The following is a 24773-nucleotide window of genomic DNA, read 5'->3' as shown; positions in this document are numbered from 1 at the left end:
AGGTCTCTACGTCCATCCCATGGGGAATGGGAGCAGTAACAAAGGTGTTGCGTTTATATTTTTGTTGAGTGTATTTTCAACTTCCACATCTGAAATTTACAGAGTTTTTGAGTGGGTTTTGGTTAGATAACTTCATGGTACAGTAGGTTATTGTTTTAGTTTACTGAGTAGCAAAAAAAACCATTGTGTAGGTTAATCAGCATCAGTTCATCAACTAATCAATTAACAGTTTCAAAGACATTGGTTGGAAAATACAATATTTAAAATACTGAACCTTCTTCTTCGTAGCTTCTGCAGCTTTTGGGCCAAATCCTGATTGTTGGTGATAATTCCTGCACTATCGGTTCTTGACATTGACAGCCTGGAGCTTCTGCACACCCACCTGCATTTTAAAGACTGACCAGTACAACAAACATCCTCAGAGACCAGCTTCTTCTAAAGTTTCAGGGGTAGTTTAGTGAAAATCTGTGTATTTTCCAGCACACAAAGTGGCTCTGAGAGTATCAAATTAACATTTTGGATCCATGGTCCTGCGTTTGACTCCACAGAGTTTGCATGTTCTCATGCATGTCTCCCAAATGCTTGACGGAGCTGCAGAAGCTGGTGATAGCCTAGCATACTCAGCCAGATGGTGGACATGTACATGCTCATACAAGTTAGTTGTGCTTGAGTACTTTGCTCGCACTATACGTCTACACAAGTGGCACACCGCTTTGGTTACATCCTAGGTTTACCTCTTTCATCGGGTTTAAAGCCAAAGAAATCCCAAATTGGCAACGTTATATTTTTTTTAGTGCTGTTAGCGTTAACGCTCCATCATCAGGACAAATGCGATTAACAATTAACCCATTTGGAGCACAGACTGAGTCAAAATCCCTGAAATGTCTCTGTTAATGCATTTCAGCCAGTTTGTCCAAAGTTTGTTCGTTCTGCGCTCCAGATGGGTTGAGTGCGTTAAATCACTGTTAATCGTGTTAACACCGCCTTAACACTGACAGCCCTAATTTTGGGGGGGAAATTAGCTCATCCATGTTTGGACTTCTGTGTTGTATATGCGCAAATCAGTCCATGCATGATTACATTGCTCCACCCGATTATTGGACGGACGATTGTCGGTTGAAAAATTTTTACATATCGCCCAACCCTAATGGCACGTGCATACAACTGCAGATATTATGAGGGAGAAGGGTTGACTTTTTGCATACATTTGATTTATTTGCGAATGAAAGCTTTTAAAATGTGTAAAACGCAGGAGATTATTACCTTGATGCGTCCTGGTGCAACAAAGCTTCAGCTACAAACATCTGTGCCAAATGCTCCAAAAGCAGCTTAAAATGAAGTTAAGGTTGCTTTTTCAGATTGAGGTTATTATAATTAAACTAAAACTAAACTAAAAGATAAATAAAATAAAAACTAGAACTCTACTAGAACTCTAGAAAGTTCAAATGAACTTAAACATTTTCAAAAAAATAACTACAAATAAATAGATAACTAATGTGGAACAAGCAAGCTCACTCTGAACTGAACTAAAAGCCCCACACTGTGATACAAATCAGCATTCACACTCCCGTGACAAGTGTTCTTGTAAATGCCCTGAAGCATTTAGTAGCCAACTTTATTTTTGTCAAAATCTGCTCCACTGCCAACGCTTTTTAGAATTTCTACAGAACTTCATTAAATTTTCTATTCAAACCTGTTCAGCTCCACTCAGTTCTTTAGTTAAACCGTATTTCCCTGTTTGTTGAAGCCCTGAAGCGTCACACGCAGGTTATCCAGCCACACCTCGACTATACCAACAACACATTCTGAAAGACAATATGAAGCTGTCCTGACGCATGTATGCTTTCCCCTCTGGGCTCCAAACCTGTGATGCCTCACACAGCCGGGCAGGTGATCTTTTGTGTGGGAGGGAGTTGATGATAAAACACGGACAAACACATTAACTCCCAGTGTTTGCACAGTATGAGAGCAAAGAGCTTCAGCGCAGAGAGGAAGGGAACTGAGCAGTGAAAAAGCAGAAAAGATGAATGAGGCCTCAAAACAAATAAAGGAGAAAAATGAAAGACAACTGTGCAGCAGGCTTTCTCCCCAGTGTATAGGAAAAATACAGCAGCACTATTGTATTGTCTAGCTCTGCTGCTGGGGCCTGACAGGCCCTTTAATGCTGTAGAGCCGTCTGTAAGAGGCTGTCATCAAAAGAAAAGCACAGGGGACCAGAGGACGGTCGGTCAGGGCCGGGCCACTGTGCGGGGACACAACCAACTGGAGCACCTGGAGCTCAGAGCGGGCACACAAAAGACGCACACACCGATGCTGACGCACAAACACAGCTACACACACGAGATGACCATGTGGCGGCACACACGAACCTCTTTTTTAGTGTATTTGCTTGCACATGAGCAAGCAATGATAATCTGAGTGCACATGAATGCTCACATGCTGCACACATAACCAGTAAGAATGTGTGTAATATCACCAAAAACCTGACAGCAGTGGTCAGTTGTTAAATGCAGTTAAAGCAGCAGCTGTGTGGTGGTGACCTCACGGGGTTGTGTTAGTAAATGCATAAAAACAGTGCAAAGACAACGAATAATAGTGGTAACCAGGAACTTGGGCTTGAGACGCTTGTTGAAGACGAGCGGCAACTTTCAGGGTTGAAAAATGAAGCCAGCACAGGGGTGTCAAAAACTGCAGTTCCTTCTAGTGGCCACTTGAGGGTGTCTGTGATGAAAATCAATCCAAATATACTTCCATGATATAATGTCAAACTTCACAGCGCAACATAAACACATTTACAGCCTGACGCTAAAAGTGGTTTTGGCCTTTATGAGTAATTTCCACCTTCGTGACAGCTGTACATAACATGGAAGTTTTACATGACTCAGTAATTTAAAGTGTACGAAAGCTTAAAATTGTTTAGGGTGTGGCCTCTTTGAGTGACAGACAAGTCCTGAGTAGTCTTGTTTAGTGCCTAGTTTGGTTCAGCTATCCAGATTCTCTAATAAGTTCATTGTAATTTAAGTCTGTCTTTAGCTAAACAACATTAGCATCCCACAGATTTCCATTGCTGAGCAGATTCTGTAGGGGTACTGTGCAGGTGAAGCAGCACTTTTGTCCATATAGTGTGTCCTGGATCCTCTTTGGGGACTAAGTTCTACACTAAACTTGTGCAACCGTTTAATAACAACCACAACTTCTGAGCAAAACACAATTTTTCTGCTGATTATTTTTTTTGGAGCAAAAAAGCATGAATTTTCTGAACTGTATAACTGAAAGTAAATCATTACCCAGCTTCTTGAAACAGTGTTGTGCTCGCTTTCAAAGGCAACTGTATTCATGACTGATTTTCTGGTGAAGGTCATATAAGAGACAACGACAGTCTGCCACAGATTTACGAGTAACTGTTGGGATATTGAGCAAGACGTGAAAGACAGTAAATCCCGCTTGTGCGACTGCGCATCGCTGCAGCTTCAACAGTTATAATTACAACCATTCTCTGTCAGTGTCTGACAGCTGGCTTCCCGTAGGAGCAGATTCTCTCTCGTAAGTGAAAAACCCAACGTTCACTATAACCAACTCACCTAAATCTCTCTGCTGAACAACACTACCTGCCCACAAATTGAAATTTTGCATATTCACCGCAGCACCAGTGAACACCGTGACCTCGATATTTTCAGAAGTGTGTTTGTGTGCCTGTTTTGGGTGGTAGCTGTTGTGGCGACAGCATAATGTATGCAAAGCTCCGAAGCCGAGTTTTGGCTGTTGAAAGCCAATAAGGCGGTATCAAAACGAGGGCAGAGTTAATTAATCATCTCGGCTTCCTTTTCATGGCCCTCCCGTGACTGTCCCGGGGGCTCGTGTGTGTGTGTGTGTGTGTGTGTGTGTGTGTGTGTGTGTGTGTGTGTGTGTGTGTGTGTGTGAGGCAGCAAAAGCAAGGCAGGGAGGCAGGAGGGTGGTGCAGGTTGCAGCTGGGGGTTATTAGCATAAAGTAATGTGAGCCAGTAGACTGCTGAGCTCCTGTAAGCCTGCTGCAAACCTCCAAGGACAAAACAGGAAACTAATGACACCAGATTTATTCACTGACCACGGGGAAAGATAATTAAAAGACAGTAGATGACGCTGCGATTTAAAATCATTTACCAACTACGCTTCTTATGACATTTTTTAAAAACACCACATCAGCTCTTCGGGATGCCGTAACCAGCGCATTTGAAAAGTCACAGTGGTGGTTTTACTGATTTTGTGTGACGAGAAACGATGCCTGCCATCAATCATCATCACCATCAAACTGTGACTCTGGATGCCGCTGCTAATTAAACATCATACGGGAAAAGCAAAATGTTTTCCCAAAGATTTCATACATTTATATTGTTTTGTTTTCTGAGCTCTTCCTCGAGCCGTCTCGCCGCCACCCATAATTAGTTTTAATCTTTTGCAGCTGCGAGCAGCTCATCTCTGTCTCTCGGTGCAGTGCGATGTGGCAGCTCAGCTCCATCAAAACACAAAGGTCGCGTCCAGGCTCACACCCTCGTTTATTCAGTCAGTAGTTCGCTCACTGCCGAGGCACAGGTGTGCTATCACACAGCTGCTTTTAGGATGCAACAATTGGGACGTGTTGCTTTTTGGCTAAATGCTAATAACCTGCTGTTTAGCACCAAATCACAACAACAGTCACCTTGAGTCGCATTACGTTACACTATAAAGAACTTACAATAACACAGAGAGAAGAACACTAATAAAAGTGTATGGCTGTAATGTTCTGCAGAAATAATTTCTTTAAAACTGCCTCAATCAGTATTTTTTCAGTTCCCACCCTCACCCCTAGAAATAAGCTAGGTCACTAGCTTTGGTTTGGGAAAGGCCTCATCGTGATACTTGTGAGAGGAGCTGACAACCAGAGAAAAAGGGGGAGGGAGGTTGGGGTATGAAAACAAGAGTAAATGTGTAACTGATGCAAGTAGGCATTTATGACCAGAAGGGGAGTGTTTGGGGTGTGTTCCAGCTCCTGAAATTCAGATAAATGACCTCCAATATATAAGCCATGAAATGCAAAAAACTACTTGTATTAGCACGCTTGGTTTTAAACCATTAGCAAGTCACAGTTTTCAACATAATAGCTGCTTCCAGCAAGTCTTTCCATCTTGCATAATACTAAAAAAAAATGGAAACGATTAAGGGAACTGATACGGTACGCTTATTATGGTCCGCCTGGGATTATGTAATGGATGAAAACATGCAAAATGAGATGGATATTGAGTACAGAAAGGATCTTTTTGTCCTTTGTTATATTTTTATTTTCATTATGGCCACAGGGCGAGCTTTTATTTTGGCAGCACAGTCATTGCCAGCTGAGGAGATTAAAGAAAAGGGAGAAAAAAAAGCACTCCTGGTCTTTTAAGGTGCTTCGCAAGCAAACGGAGCGCAAAAAGTCAGCATTTGCTCTCGGCCTCAGAGCGCCTAATGCTTTCATTCAATTGACAGTAAAAGCAACGTTAACGGGGAAGAGTCGCTCGTGGCCCTGACACAGCTTTATTTTGATTTAGGCTTTAAGTACATCGTCAGTATTGAAACTGCGGTGGTGAAATACTGAGCGCTATAATGCAAACATTGATGCCGCGTTGCATAACGGCCAAGAAGAAAAAGAAAAAGCAGGACATATTCTGCAAAATAAAAGTCTTTCAGGCTGGAAAAAGACTCGTGGGACTGAGTGTGCGTGTGCGTATGTTTGTATGTACATGTGTGGAGGTTTGGGATTGTTGAGGGGGGGATTTCTAAAAGGAGCACAGGGAGAGATCTGGGCAAGGAAGAGTGAGAGAGTGAAATAGGATGGAAAAATGCAATCATGCATCGCGGCCCTCTCCAGCTCCTCGTCGTGTGTTGCTTCCCCCTCCTTCCCCTCCACGAGCCATTAGTCACTATCCAGCTCCTGTTAATGTAATTAGATAAAGGATATATGGAGTCTCGGAGCTCAGCGGAGACATTTGTCTGCATAATTGTGTCCGAGCAGTGGCCGAGGCTAAGAACCCCTGGATTTCCACAAAACACCTCTGGCTTACTAACCCAGAAAAGGAATTTACAGAAGGACAGAGAGAATGAAAGAAATAGACGGGTAAAGATTAAAAATCCTCTCTAAAGTAATCTGTTTTTTACAAAATATCTGTTGCTGTGTTCCCTGTTTTCCTGCCAATCCAATAAGCACTGCATGTCTTCCATTTCAAAACGTATAAACCCATCCGAGAGTACAGAGAGTCGAGCATCAAAGAGTTGTCATATCTGAAAGGCATCCTCCAACAAAAGGTGGTGTATTTTTAGATCTCCTGTTGCCAGAAGAAGTTCAAATGCTGGATTCTCCTCCCCAAAATGCAAACCCATCACCACATCCTACTAATAAACTGTCACATGTTGCGATCCATCTCAACCACATGGGGTAAATAACTACAGATGGCAGCAGGTCCCCTGACTCAGACCTTCTGGAGGGGTATCAGAAATGTAAAACAATCTCAATTCTCGCATCTAATTAGTAGTAGTCATAGCTTGCCAGCGAGTGACCTACATATGAAACACGTAAAGTGTTGGAGATGCATGACGCGCTGCCGAGGACTCCGGCATTCCCGTGCACTTTGCGAGGCTTGGACATGCACACAGTGAAAAGCAAAGAGAGACTCAAAACACTCTGATTCCTCTTTTTGATTAATCCTCGACAGTCCAACAGAGAGCATCCTTAGAGAGCCACATACATTTAAAAGTAGTCAACAAACAGCCACTTTAGCCGAAGACCAAAGATGCAAATACAAAACGCACACTCCAGATTTGAACTACTACTTCCCTTTGCTCTCTGCTTGGCTTTAACATTTCCTCCATCAACATCTCTCACTCCTCCCTCCTGCACTTCTTACCCAGGGCAATTCCTGCCTCCTGTCTGGGGCACAAGCAACATAGTTGGGTTTGGAGGGCAGGATGTTAGCCTGATTATCACCCAGTCAGACCTACATCCAGCTCCAGACAGCCTTCCTCTTGCCCCAGATACCTCCTTTGCTTGCGGAGGGTTGGAAAGGAGGGGGGGAACGTATGGACCGGCACTCACCGCGAGGAGCTCCAGCAGGGGGATGCTTCGGATCTTCCCGCTGACCGACACAACGCCGTGGTCCACGAACTGGCTCATCCTGCACTCGCTGTCTCTTGTCTGCTCGCTTCCTCTTCTTCCGCTTGGTTCCACACTTCTGCCCTAGCTGAGTCTCAGCTGCTGCCTGCCACTGGGTGTATGTGTGCGTTTGCATTCAGCGGTGTGTGCGCGCGCACGTTTGTGTATGTGTGTGTGTTGGAATGATGATGCAGCAGGCAGTCGTGCAGCCCTGGCAGCAAAGTGCCTCTTCTGAGTTCTCTCCTCGGCGAGGCCACACCGGCATTTTGTCAATATTTAACCAGCAAAGTCAGGCTGGATTAAATCACCTGGGCAAGACCTACAGCGCATAGTTACCCAGGAGACTTTGTGTGAACTCATGTTTACATGTTTGTGGCTGAAGCAGTGAATTGCTGGTGTTTGTGAGTGCGTGTGAAGACATAAAACATTAACTCATGTCACGCAGAGGAGTCTGATTCAGACTCTGAGTTGGCGGTTTTGCCCGTTTTTGGCGACTCCAGCTTCAGACCAGAAACTCACACTTCTGCCACTTCAGTATTACCACTGCTGTTACCACCGCTGGCAACAATCTTAGGCCATGTAAGTGTAAAGAAGCTAATGAAGCACCTCTCTGACTTTCGCCTAACGACTGTTTCTCAGCATCACAGCTCTTATGACTTGTGAACTCTTGCAGGAAACTACTGTGTGCCGATCTGCAGACATTTTACTTGGAAGACATGTAAGCGGAAGGTCAGAGGACAGATCCTGTCTTTATAAACCACTTGTTTTTATCTACCTTAATTAACAAGGAGCAAAAGTTTTGGTACTTTGAAGCTTTCTGGGGACTATTTGCAATTCACTGCCTATTGACTCAACACATTCGCTGAGAATTTATTTGCATGCAGGTAAAGCAACAGCCTTGAGAGCAGCTGAAAGCAGACACAAGCTGACATGCAATCTCAAACTGGCTGGCCATTGTTTTATTACCTTTTGTAATTTATCTGCATTCAAATACAATAACCGGAACAGGAAGTCTTGGCCTGGATTTCCGTTGGCTACAGTGCAAATCCTAATATATTGGCTACTGTCTCCATATTGATTTAAACACAGTAATCTTTGTTATTTAGCCACAATATTAGATGATAAGGACACTGGTCAGAGGCAACATTTGAACATCTGCATTTTTAGTACAGTTGCCCTGATAAAGCCCATTCACTGTGGTCACATGCTTAAAAAACAGTTACTTAAATGTAGTTTGGACCCTGGAAAAGTATTCTAGACCTTTGTTTCCAAGGTACGTGACAATCTACAGCTCAAGCTGCCAAGGAAGATCACGTGATCGTATCAAAAGGTTCCACAACAGCCTCTAAACTGACCTCTGGGTTAGATCGCTTTCCGTTGTTTTCAAGATCCCGAGTCAGCTTCTGCCACCTCCGCTGACCAGTTTCCTGAGTGACATGCTGAGAATGAACTTCAAATGTCAAGATGGGGGTTTGGATTTACTCACAGTGGTTTGGTCAAGTAGGCCACACAATAGATAATGGCAGTTCTCTCATTCAGAGTGTAAAAATGTGGAAGTGGTTTTGGGGGAACTTCTACATTTCTTCCTAAAGTGTACACCGAGAGTAGTTTATTTTTGCATGCCTGATTGATGTAGTTCCTATCTGGTCTGTAGGAAGTTTCAGTAGATGATTCTCAAACTTTAACCATTTAATGGTGTCAACTACAAAAACGTTGACCACTGAGTCTTTGTCCTTTTTGGAAAAGTTGTTAGAAATTGAGGGGTGTAAAAGTTTGGACTTCTGGGTATGAAAACCAGGAAATTATTATTAAGTAGAGCCGACCGATATATCAGTGGATATTAGCAATTTGACAATATCAGTGTCTGCATTTATGCAAAGCAAAGAAGAGACCGTGTTGGTGCTACATTGCCCATAAGAGAGCACTCTGCAACTTTTATGTTCACACATGCTTGAAAACACCACGAACACAACAAAAATCTAATCTAAGAAGATTTCCGTAGAGCATAACGGAGTAATCCCTGGCTTGTTGTCACAATAAAGCAAAAAGGTATTTTTTAACTATACTCTCGTTTTATCTTAGCAAGGACTCAGAAATAACTACACATAACAACTTTTGGGGAATTCTTGATTGGTTTTGTTTGTCTGAAAGAAAAAAATATCTGTTGATCTGCTAGATTGGCTTTAAATCAGCAAAAATCTGTATCTGTCTTAAAAGTCCTATATCAATCAGATTCTACTCTTAAGTAGACAGTTCACATACTTACTATAAATCTTGCACCAAGGATTGAACTCATAAGATCAGCCAGGCTTCAATATTTCAACCAGCAGTGAAACTATATAACGTATATAACACAGACCATATATGTAAAAGAAAAACGTTGCTACCTTGACATCACCCACTGGCTGGCAGATCTCAATTTAGCCTTTTTGATGTTCACAATCTTTTGGGTGGGGTTTGGAGCCAGAAGTTATCACTTGTGTACAAACGTGTACAGTGTTGAGTTATAAGTTAATGCTGCCAAGCTTTGTTAACAAGCAGCAATCATTTTGACTATATATTTAAAAAAAATCTGGTGTTCAGTGACTCTAGGATTTATATAAAAACTCACCTCTTGTACAACAGCCATAAAGGGGGAAATGAACTACAGACACCAAAATGTTTTTGTACCAGGCTAAAAACTTGTTTATTTCTGCCTTAACATTTGGCTTTTCAACATTAGAGCCTATGGGGGCTGACTGACTTCTGGAGCCAGAGGAACTGCAGTCTTTGGCACTTCCGAGCTGACTTTAATTTTCAGCCCTGGCAGTTGCTGCTTGGTATAAATTACATGATCTAGAAGCTCCAGTGGGACTATTTCAGAGGAGTTTTTCCACTGACATCTCCTAAAATGACATAGTTACATTTTGCAAATGTATAAATCACCAAAAAAAAGCATACATGTGCAGTTTTACAGCTGGTATAGCAGCAAACCATGAATATGAGTCCTGCTCCTGCTGACCTATATAAGCTATGCTTTTTTTTTCCAATAGAGAATAAAGCTCATGACCTTAAGCTATCACTGTGATTGATGGGAGATGAGTGGCAGGTGGTGCTCCTGTTCAAACGAAGATGACAAACTCATCAGTCATCAGACGCCTGGGCGAGCTTCGCAGAGGAATTTATGACATCTGACAGAAGCTTCACACTGGCCAGGTTTTATGGCGCAAACAGAGGTGATGCAGGTGCAAAATCATTGCCCTGCCCAAAAGCATTCCTGCAGATGAGTAACCGCTTACCATCAAAGCAGTTTTCATTTGGTAATGGAACTTTAATTAAATAGAAAAGTACTTTGAATTCTATTGTGGTTTTACTGTTGGTTTAGAGATGAGTTATTTGACTGACACCAGTGCTGCCAGTCATCTGTTCATTGAACCAGTGTGAGCCATTACACAATACAAAGCTATGCAGAACACATAATGAACATTTTATCACTTAAATGAGGATCCATGTCTCTATAATAAAGACAGAGATTTTCATAATGCATCCTTTGGCAATTTAGGGATGCTTCATTTGTCAGTGAAAAGGCATCATGACACTAATGCCCATATAATGGTTTTGGTCTGGAATGGTCCGAAAATTGAATCTGGATGAGAATGACTGAATGTTTTAGTAATAGATCTTTAGCAAATGAGACAGTCCATTTGTCAAAGCTGCAATGAGATTAATGGTGAAATAACATAAATATAATATTATAAATTAAGGCCAATTATTGTGTTTGGAATGGCCATAAGACAGCAGTGAGGTAGGAATTACTAAATAATTTACATCATTTATCAAGTTGGAAACTATTTGCAAATTACAAGGTAGTCAAATTCCAGAGCATGTGCATCATGTATGAATCCAATGAAGAAAAATCAACCAGCCCCCAACACTTACAGTTTTCACCTTTAACCCTTTTCTCCAGGTGCGAGGAAGCTCTGTAGGAACTCACCCGACAAGCCAGACCAGTATAGGTGCGACAGAGCGCCCAGGAAGGCAGAGGGTAAGTGATTCAGAGGTCATTGTGTCACTTCACGACCACCAACCAATGCAAAGAGCAACTGCAGACTAAGAACAGAAGCAGAAATTCACTAGTTTTCAATGTTTTTAAGACAATAAATGGAAGATTAATGAACAGTAAAAATAACTGCTGGCTACAGCCCCTATTGAAGGATCAAGCAACAACTCTTTGTCTCCGACTAATGAATTTTACTACTAAATATGCACCAGCTATTCATATACTATTTTATCAATATGTTTTTCATCTGTGAGATGACCATGAGCCAGCATTTTCTGATAGATTCAATCAAACATAAACACTATAATCCATCCAGGAAAGATAAACTTTATATGAGCTGAACATAGCATCTGGGTATAGAGAGTGAAGACCTGCTTTCCTCTCGTGGCACCTTGCTACTGGATCACTGCGGTATCCTATCTATTCCCTATGCTATACACAGTGGTGTTTTTCTGCAGGTTAATCTCATAGTTTAATAGATCCGTTTTGTAGCACATTAGAAGCACATTATCTGCTGACTCAACTTCAACTTATATTTATACTATTCACTCACGTGTGTCATTAGGGATATGCTAGCTGAGCATAGCTACCTTACCTCTTGGCCAAATCACTACTAGCATATCTTCCTAAGTGTCAAGTGTTTAGTTATTCCTCAGGCTCCTTTAGTAACAATGACATGTGTAAAAAATGTAGCCTGTTCATAGCTTTGGAGACCAGGTTCAGACCCAGCTCCACAGCTTTAAAAATCCTGTAGCTAGCCAGATCCCTGTAGTCAGTGCAGGCAAAGATAGCTTAGCCCGAGGATTGCATTTCATTATTAGTAATTAAAAACTTCAGGCTCTCTTTGCTTACTTCTCACCCCAAATAGGCTGCAGCAGATGGCCATCCCATCTTAAGCCTGGTTCTGGCAGAGGTGTCTTTCTGTTCCTGTTAAAAGGGAGTTTTTCCTTCCCACTGTCGCCAAGCGCTTACTCATAAGGGGTGGTCTGATTGTTGGTTCACTGCCTTAAAATATAGGTATGCACAGTTATATATTTATACCAATCTATTTATGAATATACAAAGAGAATTAATCATAGGAGATGGTTAGTTTTTACCTATATTTACTGCTTTTGTTTGTGTCCCAGTACCACGGTGGTCACACATTGGCCTTAACTTATATACGAGTGAGTAGCATTAGCAATCTATAGCCAAAAGTCAGTGTTGTTTATGTTTTTTAGCAAAATTGAAAGGAAGTACACCACTTTGTCTCGTGTGAGTGAAGATTTAACCCTCCTGTTATGTTGCGGGTCCGATTGACCCAGAACATAAGAGATGTCACATGTCATCTGCATCGCTACAGAAAACGAAAAAAATCTAAATTCTAAAAGAAAATTGTAAAATAATCAGTGCCAGTGTTTCTGACACTTTTGGATGAGTAAATTTGCCCTGGGTCAAATTAAACCAGGAACATAATTGGTGTTCCTGGAAACCAACATAACAGGAGGGTTAAGATTGGGTGGGCCCTGTGGAATTTTCTGGTTTTTAAGTGGGCCGCAGCTCTCTTAACTGTTCATTTTAAGAAACTGCGGTCTCTTGTGAAATAAATTAGAAGATAAAGCAGGGTACACTTTTGGGCGGGGCTATTTGTGTTTGAATTCTTATCATTTAAGTCTCAAGTTCTCGAAAGTGAGTCAGACACACACCTCACCTGTGAAATCTGGTCTCAAAGGACAAATATGTTGACAGCTGTTTTCTCTTGCACTTTTTCAAGGCGTGTCACACCTACAAACAAGGTTTCCTTTGGAACTGGTTAGTGACACACTATCTTAGGCCGACCGTAACATGTGTCATCATGAGCTTCAATCCTTATCTCTTAATCCAACCAGCAAAGTGAAAACTGAAGCAGAAATCTACAAGTTAAAACAACATGAGTCAGAAAATGCCAAAAAACAAGTGAAAAAACACTAACAGGATGCAAACCATGATCTCCTATCAGATAAATCTGTGGCTAAAATGGGACCTCTGTCTCTGAACAGACTACAACAAGCCAGCTCCCCACATTTAAAGCCCTGGTCTTGGGAAACCATGCATGAAAGAGCCCTCTCAGAGCCCAGCTGAGGGTTTGGCTCAGCGTCCGATGAGGAGGATGTGATCACAGGGCGGCCTCTGTGCGGAAGAATAGCCAGGACGCGCTGCCGCACCACCTTCTGCCTCCCACACCCACACCCAGTCTGCCAGGAGGCTATACAAGGAGCTTGTCCCCCCAACCCCCACCCCAGCTGCAAGGTGAGGAGGTGGGTTTCCTCTCTGCTGACAGATGCAGCCCCTCCTCAGCCTCCTCTCACTGGGCTCTTAATCTGCACGTCCAATCCTGTTAGCCGCCCTCTGTCAGTTTCAAACCCAAACCTGCAGCACCAGTTTGATCCAAATATGGTGCCTCATCTGCATACGATAAACAAACATCCCTGGAGATGGATCTTCCATGCCAGGTGGACGAGGTTAACACCGTGGGTTAAGCCCTTCTGCCTGGCTCATGTTTCAAGTTTGTCTGCTTCTGAGAAAAGAGTATGCATGTTGGGAGCCATGCAGTAGACGCTCTTTAAGCTATATACAAAAAAACATATCAGAGAAAAGGCTTATAGGTCCGTAACAGTTCTTGCTATTCAAAATTTAAAATGACTGGACCCAACAGGAGCCAGCTTTCCTTTGATGATTTCAAACATGACTTCAGTTTTTTGAAATATAAATCCATTTTCATTTTGTGGGCTTGTAAAAGTCAGACGTTCATAGAGGATGAATATGGTGAGGCACGCTGAAATCAAAGCTGCCGCAAGTTCACTGCATTTAATAACATTTCTCCACAGTAAAATTATAATTTTTTCAAAAGACCAAATTTATATGGACCACACTTTAAGTTACTAGTTCCTGGTTGCTTAGTGATGTAGTTTCCCTCCTTGAATAAGCAATGGAAATAATGGCTCTGCTTATTAGATGGCAAGGATCTGTTAACTGTTTTTTTTTTTTTCAATCCTTGACTAAACTGGATAAAACCCATTGAGATGAAAATGTCAACACAAATGCTGCCTTTCAAGTCATCTACTTGTATTACTGACTCCCTATTTCAATAGAAAAAAGTAAATTAGCTTAAAACCTACACCAGCTTTGTATAAAATTCCACTGGACTCTCTTAATTCTTCATGGAATAGATTCAAAAAGGTGCTAGAAACAGACTTTGGTCCATGTTGGCATGACAGCACATCAACTGCTACAAATTTGCACATCCATGACCAGAATCTCCCCTTCCACAAACAGAATTGGCCTAATGGATAAGGCACTGGTCTCCTAAGCCATGGATTGTGAGTTAGGGTCCCCTCTGGGGAGATTTCCAGCAGAGTGGCACAGTGGGATCAAATTCATCTTCTGCTAGGATAGGACTTTTGGATAGCTGGCCTTAGAAGTTATTGTTGGAAGAAAACAGCTCATCATCATTTCTAGTACCTTGTTGGATTCCCATTTTGTCTTCAGAACTGCTTTAGTTCCTAATGGCAAAGATTTAACAAGGTGCTGGAAACATTCCTCTGAGATTTTAGTCCATGTTGACATGACAGCATCACATAGTTGCTGCGAGAATCTATTGGACTGAGATCTGGTGACTGTGGAGGCCATTTGAGTGGACTCATTGTCATGTTCATGACTCAAGTTGCTGTTGGAAGACGCCGTCAGAAGATGAGTACAAAGTGGCTGCACAGTGGACAACAATACTGAGGGAGCCTGTAGTGTTTAAACAATGCTCAGTTGGTACTAAGGGGCCCAAAGTGTACCAAGAAAATATCCCCCACACCAGTCTGATACTATTATCTTAATGTTGCTACAGAAATCAAGACCAGGTGAGGTTTTACCTATCTTGTCCTATTTTGGTGAGCCTGTGCAAATTGTAGCCTCAGTTTTAAAGCACCTGGTGTGGTCTTCTGTTGCTGTCAAGGTGCTCTTCTGCATAGCTTAGTCATAACAAGTGATTATTTATGTGACTGCTGCCTTCCCAAAACAGTATGGCCATTGTCGTGTGACCTCTGGCATCGACAGCAGATTTTCTCCCAGAAAACTAAATGGATATTTTCTCCTTTTTTTGGACCAATCTCTGTAAACCCTAGAAATTGGTGTGTGGGAAAATCCCTGCAGTTTCTGAAGTACACAGAACAGCCCATCTGACACCAACAACAATCCCACGTTTAAAGCGACTTAAATCACCTTTCTTCTCCACTGGCTCACTCATTCTGATGATTGGTTTGAAAATCTCTAAGCCACCTTGACCATGCCGGCATGCCTAAATGAATGGAGTTGCTGCCATTGATTCGATTTCTGCATTAACAGGTATACCTAACAAAGAGGTTGCAAAGCTTATATATTTTGAATACATATGTTATTTTACTGGATTCTTGTTTCATGAATAAATGGGGATATATGATTCAAGCTTCAAGCTTTGGTTATACAAGCACAGTTTGTGAGACTTAAAAAAATATAGATATGATTTTTTTAAAAAAGACTAAATGTTGCATGACCAGGAAAAGCATAACTCCTTCAGGAAAGCTGTGAACATCTGATCTGGTCACACTTTTAAGTGTGGTATAAGGCATAACAGTGGCACAATCAAAGCCTTATGTGCAGTGAGACTGAAACAAATAATGTTTTCGCCATCAATCTCCTTGAATAACTAATAATTTACTCCTAAAATGTGTGACTTGCTTATCTTGATAAACTTCCACTTGAGTCCAGAGTAAATTTGTGGACACAACGAGTGGTTTAACGTGTTTGATTGTGTGGGCAGATAACGCTGGCTGATAGAGAGGAGACTGTCCTTTCTTTGTCTATGCAGACTTCAGGCCTCTCAAAAGACCTCTGTTTTTCTGGCACTGGGCTCCAAAGAGGGGAAACCACAGGCTGAATAGAGATTGGTGCAAAGCGCTAATGTTTGGGGAACAACGCATGTGACTCTGACAGCACGCGGCCCCGCTATCAACTTTGATCTCACTCATGATTGGAAGAGGAGAGCTCATAATTGGCCCCTCAACTCAAAGGACACAAAGGATGGTCTCATTGGACGATGGATAATGGTGGTCCAATTACAAGGGCTGGCAGTGGGCCCTGGGCAAGAGGGGATGCACACAGAGCAGAAAACTCACTGTCACTACAAAGTAAAAACACTCTTTAATCAAACTGGAATGAACCCAAAAGCTTCCTCTTTTATTTTCCGACTGATTATTAAAGCGCCTTTGATTGTGCGATGAGCTATAAACCTTGAAGATAGCGCTGTTTACAATGTGGACCTAGGTTCAGCAGGCAAACTGCACGCAACTTGTGACACGGCTCAGAGATTTCAGTAAGGGGGCACTTGAGAGGTTTTCATGCCAAGCTGAGAATAAGCAGGTCATTTAGAAAGCCTGGTTCATTATCACCCAAAGCAAAACTAGGTTATCTTTTGTTGCTCACCTGAAATAAATCTCTAAACTGTACTTGAACCTCTGCTAAGAGCAATGAACTCATTTTCTGACATTATTTGATAAACTAGCTCTCGAGGACTAGAGTTGGAGACCCGTGATCTAAGTCAAGCTGCGCGCATGAGCATGCCCTGTCTGCAACATGCCTCTTTGCAATTGGTTACTCGATTAAGATTGTTGCCAAGTAGTTGTATTCTGATTGTTTTCCAAAATAAAAGCAAGATTGCTGAGCCATGTATAAAATTCCAACTAGATTACTATTTATTGAGGAATTTCTGCATTTCTGTTTCAAATCTATGAGGTTTTGGCTGGACTGTGATTGTAAGTAGTTAATGTAAGTTTCTGTTTAATACGAATTTCTCTGTCTGTAGACAGCAACAGATTTGCAACCTTTGCCATATTATTACAAACAGATTGTCAAGTAATTTCCGACTTGACCCCATTAAATCACAAACCGACAGCAGAAAGACTGTCTCGTTCTGTTTTATCACCATGTTCATACATCAGGGTTGCTTGGAAGCAGCCATTTCAAATATGAACAAGATTTCGAGTTCAATGCACACGATCCAACAGTCTCCAACCATGTTTTTTTTTTAAATCTGCCAGTGCCACAAAGTCATTTAACAGCCCGGCTACATCACTGTTCGCCTATTCCTAAGTGCAGGCCCCTAAGTGTATGCCTTGCACTAGGTTACTCAAGAGTATCCAGCCTACTATCCATATTCAAACCATTTGCAGTCATGAAACTGAAACTGTTGATTTAGGACGCCAGATGAGGATACCAGACTCACTTTTATACTTATTTATCTACAACCACACTTAGACATTCTTTTTTGGGTTATCAAAATGTATAACGTGTCTTTGTGAATTATCTGTCAGATTTGAAACGGTATATGGGGTTTTTTTGTATATGATGAAAAAAGAGACCCTGATGTTATAATGACTATCCACAAAATATTAAATAATTGCTTTAATAAAAACATAAGCTATCTATTAACATTAATATTCTTGTAACTTGGAGGTTGGAAAACCAGACGATAATAATTATTAAACCAATTTTACAGGCAGATGGAGGCTGTTTAGTCTTATCCACAGCGTGTGGTGGAATATGGGGGAAACCTCTGGATTTCAGACTGGAGTCTAGGGAAATGGCAAGGTTGTAATCGCTCATCATCAGGCACATGAGAGCAGAGACGTTCCCATGAGACAAGAGCAGAAAAACGCCGCTACTTCAGTCTCTCAAACTTGACGAGTGTCTCGGAGTTTGCTGGCTTCCCACACCCTGCGGCCCCGTGGCTACCCACGCGGTGAGCCCAGGTATGCACGGTATGTCACCTGGCAGCTGAGGAAGCTGTCAGAGACCCGGCCGGAGGCTGGTACACCCCTGCCGAGAAACTTCATTTAAGCACTCAAGGTAAAGTGTGTGAGACTCTGAGAGAAAGGAGCTTTCCAGTCCGAGAAGAAATCTTTTTTATGTAACTGGCTCCCACCCAAAATGTCCAATCAGCCTGGGCTTCAGAACCACACTTTACACCAGTTACTCAAGAATCAAGCTGACAGACTAAGTGAGCACTCGTCCCATGAGCCTGGCACCCTGTAATACACATGGCGTGAGAACGAGGCCCACGCTGGGGACGGCATTGTCGGTGGATTTCTACTGTATAATTACACTCAATTAGTTTGAGCTGCTCAGTAATAATATCAAACCTCTCCATTTGTCCGCCTGACGATATGGGAGCCAATCAGATTAGACTGAGCATTTCTTCCCATCCAGCTAAAAAGCCTGCTCCCCTGCTTAGTTTTATGTCTCCATTCTGCATTGTAACAACCAGCTATAATAGGATGAGGGGGGAAGAAGGAGAGGAAATCCAGTCTTGCCTAGCGGACTCCACGCTGGCATGCCATCTAATTCATTTGCACTTAAATTTAGCATAAACCAAACTAATTTGTCTGTTTTGGAGTTTGTTTTGGGACAGTTTTATTGTCTTATTTTCGCCGTTGGGGAATGAGCCAACGAAACAGGCCAATACAACAACATGGCAGCAAATCAGCACGTAAAACACTTTATACGAGGAGGCGGCTTGACAAAAGCCAGGGGGATTTAGCTAAAATCCAAATACTTTGGAGATAAACAGGAAAGCACTACCACATGCTGTTTACTCAATACAACTCACAACTATGTAGCAAGCGTTTAATCAGTAATGTGGAGCACTTGATTATTAACCCTCCCCTGCGGAGTGTTTTCAATTTGGCCTTTTGTTATCAATTATCTCCGAGCATGATTGCACTGCTGCGCACATCATAAATGCTGGCAGGGAAAAGAGTGTGGAAGAGAAAACAGGGACATGCTCTCACCAGTTTAGACATCCTTGGCTATTACTTCACTGTTTTAGGAAATGCATTAGACACTACATTTTAGACAGAAGCACATGAGGGTCTTTTGTTTGGGTACAAGTGAGGAAGAGAATTGGCTTTAAGCAATTTCTGCAGACATGCACTAAAACAAAGCAAAGAAGACAATGATACTGAAGTGCATTTTTGGCAGTGTTGAGCATGTCAGGGGTCAGGTCCATTGTGATGTTCCTGTAAATCTCTTCTTTAATAAGCACCAGTTTGGTAGCGACCTCCTATAGATAGGGTTGGGTTGTAAATAAATTATAATAAATGGAAAAATAAGCACATTTTCAGAAACTAGATGCTACTTGTCAACGCATGTCTTGCAAAAGCTGAGCATTTGGCCCTCACTATCATGTTGATGTGACGAGCTCAGGATGTACCTGACGGAGAACCTGGGGATATTGCACAAACAAAAGCATACCCAGATTTATCTTCTATTTCACGCTAAATAGGACCATGGCTTACAAAATTAAAGGTACATTGTGTAAAATCTCACCAGTAGATGTGACTTGGAGATTGCAGTCAACTTTCTTACCCAACCCAATTCAAGTGCAGACTCCTACCATACAACCACTATTCATCTGTAGTGAGTTTAAGGTGTCAATTCGCTCTTTACCTCAGCCGGGTGTTCACATCTATTTACTTTGGAGGAGGCTGTAAAACTTGTGAAAGGAGTCTGATATGAGTAGATGAGTCAGTGAAGCTCACTTTTCACCGTTGACAGTGAAACGAAGGTGAGTTGCTGAAGATATAATTAACTTTTCTGTTGGTATGTGCTGCTGCTTTTGTCTGTGTTAGCCTCTGTTAGCTGCTGTTAGCCTCAGTTAGCAGCTCATTATTATGCACGTTAAAGAGCCCTGACTTCACTGACTGTATCTAACAACATGTTTTATGAAATAGGACTTGAAATGAGCGATTGAGACCACAAACTCACAAGGAACATATGGAAAGGAAGTGAAAAGTAGTGATTTTGTCTTAGATTCCTATACCATCATTCTTCCCCTGATGAAAATTAGAAATACTACAGGTTTAAAACACTTCAATTCTTAATTTCTATATCCATCTTTTATATGCAATCCCCTACTCCCTCAAGTCCAAACCAGATGGTTTCCCATGAATGTCAAGAGGTTAACCAGTTAAAACTAGGGCTCAATGCTATGAGGTAGTGATTACATACATGTGCTGTTGATTCAATTTGGCCTTTCATCTCAGGCTGAATATACAAGGTCTGTGTTGTTTCCAAAAAACAATTCAACAGTGAGACCAGGTGCACATACTGTAGGTGTGAGAGCGGGCAAAGCTCCAAGCAATCTGCCAAGTATTTTCAAAGTCAAAGTCAAAGTCAACTTTATTTGTCAATTCTGCCACATGTACAGGACATACAGAGAATAGAAATTTCGTTACTCTCAAACCCTAGATGAAATAGCAAATGAACATTTAAATATAAGAGAGTGATTAAAAAATGCAAATAAAATAATTAAAAAGTAAAAATTTAAATAAATACAATACAATTTAACAAGAAAGCTATGCAATATACAATATACAGTATTCAGGTAAGGGTAAATGACATTGAGTGTACATTGAGTGTTCTCTACATTCCCACTTTAGATGAAGTTTGTGTACACTGCTGAGCAGAAGCAATCACCGCTGTGATGACAGCAATTCAGGTGGGGCACTTTCACCAAAGAATGACTGGAACCAGATCAGGAATAGATTTGCATCGGCTGATAACCTCCAGCACATTTGGAGCTTCCTTTTGAATGAATCCCGTTTAAAGCCAGATTCACAGACTTTAATTGAAGGAACATATCTGTGCTGCACACTTACTAAATATATCCTAAACTCACCTGAACTGTAAAAGTTTTTCATTTGTGTGTTTTTAATTGAGATAAAATGCAACATTAATGGTGTACAACAAGCAGCAACTCCTGGGTGAAGAATGGAAAAATAAAACCAATGCATATGTGCCAAAAGATGCAAAAAAAAAAAAGCGGAGGGGGGCCCTTTAGCCTCGTTTCAAAAGCAAGTCAGTCCTCACAGATTACCACATTAAAATGCTCAGCTTTACAGCAGAAATAATTATGTTTACAGCCTGGTACAAACAGTTTTGTTCTCCATAGGTCATTTGTACATTCATGCAGCTGCACAAGGTGTGAGTTTGCTTATGACTCAACCGTTTAAGTGTTATTATGGTTATACATTAATGGAGGTATGGGCATTTTGAGTGATGGATGTGTAAGCTGCTAGCTGTCTGCTACACATCCCCTCAGCTAATTGAATTAACTGAACAGGACTTTTCAACCTTGTTTGTCGTGTTGGTTTCTTTTAGAGTAAGTTTAATGCAGTTATCTGACAAATAACATAACTGATGTGCAGTTAGTTGTCTTTGCTCGAGCTTTTGTGAGTGTGTTTGCAGTGACTTAACACTAATTCCTCAGTTCACCTTTCCACTAATGATGGTCACATCTGGTCGCTGTTCAGCACCCTAAAATGAAACCTTGCACCCCAAAGGATACACAGGTATGAGTCCTGAAACATCATCAAACACAATCTTATTTTCAGCACCTCAATCCTCAGACATGATAATGAACCACACCAGTGTGTTAGACTCCACTGTGTTGGATAGACCTCTGACTGAGGTTCTGTGATGACCTACTTAAAGCTGGCTGGCTGCAGATAGCAGCAGCAGCTCACGGACCGTCCACGGCCGTCGGGCTCACCGTGCACGTCCCAGCATGACGAAGAGAGTCTCCTCCGCAGGCGGGCATCAAATGATAAAAATAAATAGAAGCACAGAATCAACCCAGCAACACAGCTGTTATGTAATTCAAATGTTGCCCCAGTTACTCGCGAGAGCTGCTGCTGCAACTCTGGGCCATCACTGAGCTACATAACCTGATGCAGATTATATAGTCCAACCCAGACTGTTACATGAATAAAATGCTGATAACAATGACTAAGACTCCACTCCCTGCACATGCATTTACAATACATCAAACACAAACATAATCAGAAAGACGGAAAAGCTCGAGCTCTGGACAGCTTTCAGCAAACAAACTCAGGAACATGAGTACAATGAGGAAACACGGCGCATGTGTAACTGACATTCAAGCCCTCTGATTGCCAAATTACCCACATTGACAGAAGCTAGGCCATGTAATCCATCCAAGAGGAGCAGACATAAATATTTTACCTGTTCCTCAGCTGACATATGGCATTTTGTCTTCATTTTTGTGTTGCTAGTGTGAACTGAAAAAGCCTTCGGGGGCGTCCCTCAAGTGGAAAATACATTTCATCATCACAGCAGGCCATGAAACTCAAGCTACTTTCTGCATGAAACATGGGTGTAATCTTACATAAAGGGGACAACTACTGGTCATCTCTCTGGGATTAATCTGCAGTCACACAACCAGCAGAGCCTGATTTTTCAAGTGACACAGAAGGAAAACGAGGGCATGAACGCTCATGCCTGTCGTCTGACGGAATGTCAGAAACCGCCTCTTGTGTTTTCTCAGATGCCTGAAAAAATAAATGTATCGGAGCCTCATATCCTCCCAGGAAAAGGAGTGTTTACAGGACTTAGTGGGTTTATCTGTGCCAGGGCCAGCTGGGCCACAAGGGCCATGGACAACATGTCCCGCATCAAGCACTGGAAGGATAAAGACGCAGGTCGGCCTCGAACTGACTTTCGGTCGAACAAAGCCTCATTTAACTAAAGGCATGACGGCACGGTCAATAGCAACGTGCAATATGTGCATATTTGAGTATTGAGCGACATAATAACCCTCTTCTTCAACTTCAAGATTTGCTCCACTTTTCATGGCATGGAATCAAATCTGCTGCAAATTGCCACCAGATCTACACTGGACATTTACCAAAAATGCTCCAGGCGTCTACATGTCCCACTACTAAAGCAACCCAGTGCTCCTTCTGCTCCTGCTGCCCTGAGTAGGAATAAATCATTAGAGAGAGAAGAAAATAGTTGAGTTGGAAAGAAGGAAACCAATAGGAGAAAACAAAGACACAAAGTGAGAGTGAAATTAACAACATACCAAAGGCAGAAAGAAGCCGATATATTTAATAAAAAAAAAAGGAGAAAGTGGGAAAAGGGAGAGAAAAAAATGCATGCATGGATAGTTGAGTGGGCAAATGTGAGCATGTTGAATCATAAAGCCATATCACAAACATGACCCAGATTCAGGCTCACAGTAAATCAGGCCGCTGTGTGTCCAATTTAAGCAATTAAAGCCACAGTGTGTCTCACATCAGCCCATATCGGCACGTCTGGAAGTTCTCTAAGGATCACACGTTCAGCGAAAAACAGACATCATCCAGTCATCGTGTGCTGTGTCAAAGGAAGTTACATATTCACAAAGCTAAACCGCGGTGAATAAATGATAAACCAGGAAGTGTCTCGCCTTCCTAAGAGGATTTAAGTGTGTCACCACAGTGAATCTTCGACATCCTCAACTCTCAGTTTAAGAAGTAAATTACTGACAGACTCAAAGGTTAATGCCAGAGAAAATCAAGACCGCTTTCTGAGGAGCTACTTTTTCTTAATTGTCTAATTTACATTGTTGTATATCACATTCTTTCAGTCACAGATTTTCCTGCATTTCCTTGATTAGCAACAACGATTCAGTGAGGACAGTGACTGTGGACATCTGGATGTGAAGTGACTGTAAAGGTGCTGCTGGGGTTAAAACACCAACTGTTATGTAACGTCGTGTTAGATGTATTCATGGACAGATAAAAAGTATGGAGGGCCATTTAGTTTAGTTTGGCATAAATATAATTTTTTGAAAAAAGGAATTATTCATCTCATAATTTCATTTCTGTAACTTTTATTAAGGTTTTTTTTTCTATACTTCTACATTTATTCCAGGCTATATTGTTTCTTTCAAAGTTTATTCATTTATTTATTTATTTTTAGTTACTTATGCATTTCCCATTTATTTCTATATTCTTACAATATTTTGTTTGTTTAATTCTCAATTTTATTCATTTCTTTATCAATCTATGTACATTTCTCTAATTATTTCTATCAATTTTTTATTTATCACTTATTCCATTCAATTTCTTTTTAAATTCTCCTCTATTTTTTACATTTCTAAATATTTTTCTTTTCTTTTTTATTATTGTCTTAAGTATTAATTTCCATTTTTCTATATTTAGATGCTACTAACAGTGAGCATAAGTGCATAAACACTAAAAGGGTCATTTTAGTCCGTTGCTAGGTGGTTGCTAGGCAACATGTTGACATTAAAATATATCATACATAAGCCAAGTTTTGAGCATATGAATTCGATTTTATTATTGTGAAGTTAAACACAACACTTTTATAAGGTTTTATAGTTGCACAAACACTAATAAAGGGTCATTTTAGCCCATTGGCAGGTGGTTGCTAGGTAACATGACAATGTTACAAAATATCATACATAAGTCAAGTTTTGCATATATAAATTAGATATAAATTAGATATTACTATCATGAAGTGATGCAACGCTTTTATAAGGTTTTGTAGGTGCCTAAACACCAAAATTTGTAATTTAAGAGTGGCAGGTGGCACACATCACAATATGTGATATAGATAAGAACCTTCAGGGGTCTAGGATGTATTTCACACTTCAACTCCTTAACAGGTGAGAACAGTTTGGTTTAATTTAAGTTTGTCCCCAAAGTAACAGACGCATACATAAAGACGTATAAATAAACTTTT

The 24773-nt window shown here is 41.3% G+C and overlaps 1 protein-coding gene across 3 annotated transcripts in view; it reads right to left on the bottom strand.

Annotated features, from left to right (window-relative positions):
- LOC146680934 (nck-associated protein 5-like) overlaps positions 1-24773 on the bottom strand; it is a 187205-nt gene that overhangs the window by 146982 nt on the left and 15450 nt on the right. The window contains exon 1 of one of the 3 annotated variants that reach the window (XM_085449741.1): positions 7085-7398. The exons of the other annotated variants lie outside the window; for them this stretch is intronic. Coding sequence (XP_085305867.1) covers positions 7085-7162 — 78 coding nt within the window. The 5' untranslated portion in view covers positions 7163-7398. Of the gene's footprint in view, positions 1-7084; positions 7399-24773 lie in introns of those variants that run through there. 3 annotated transcript variants of the gene reach the window in all.

This window comes from Copadichromis virginalis, linkage group LG23 (genome assembly GCF_057382275.1).
Source record: "Copadichromis virginalis isolate Kocher_CV1m ecotype Utaka linkage group LG23, C_Virginalis_male_GT1.1, whole genome shotgun sequence".
In the NCBI taxonomy this organism is placed as follows: domain Eukaryota; kingdom Metazoa; phylum Chordata; class Actinopteri; order Cichliformes; family Cichlidae; genus Copadichromis; species Copadichromis virginalis.
Note: the sequence above shows the minus strand (reverse complement) of the source record. Positions and strands in the feature narration are given on the sequence as shown.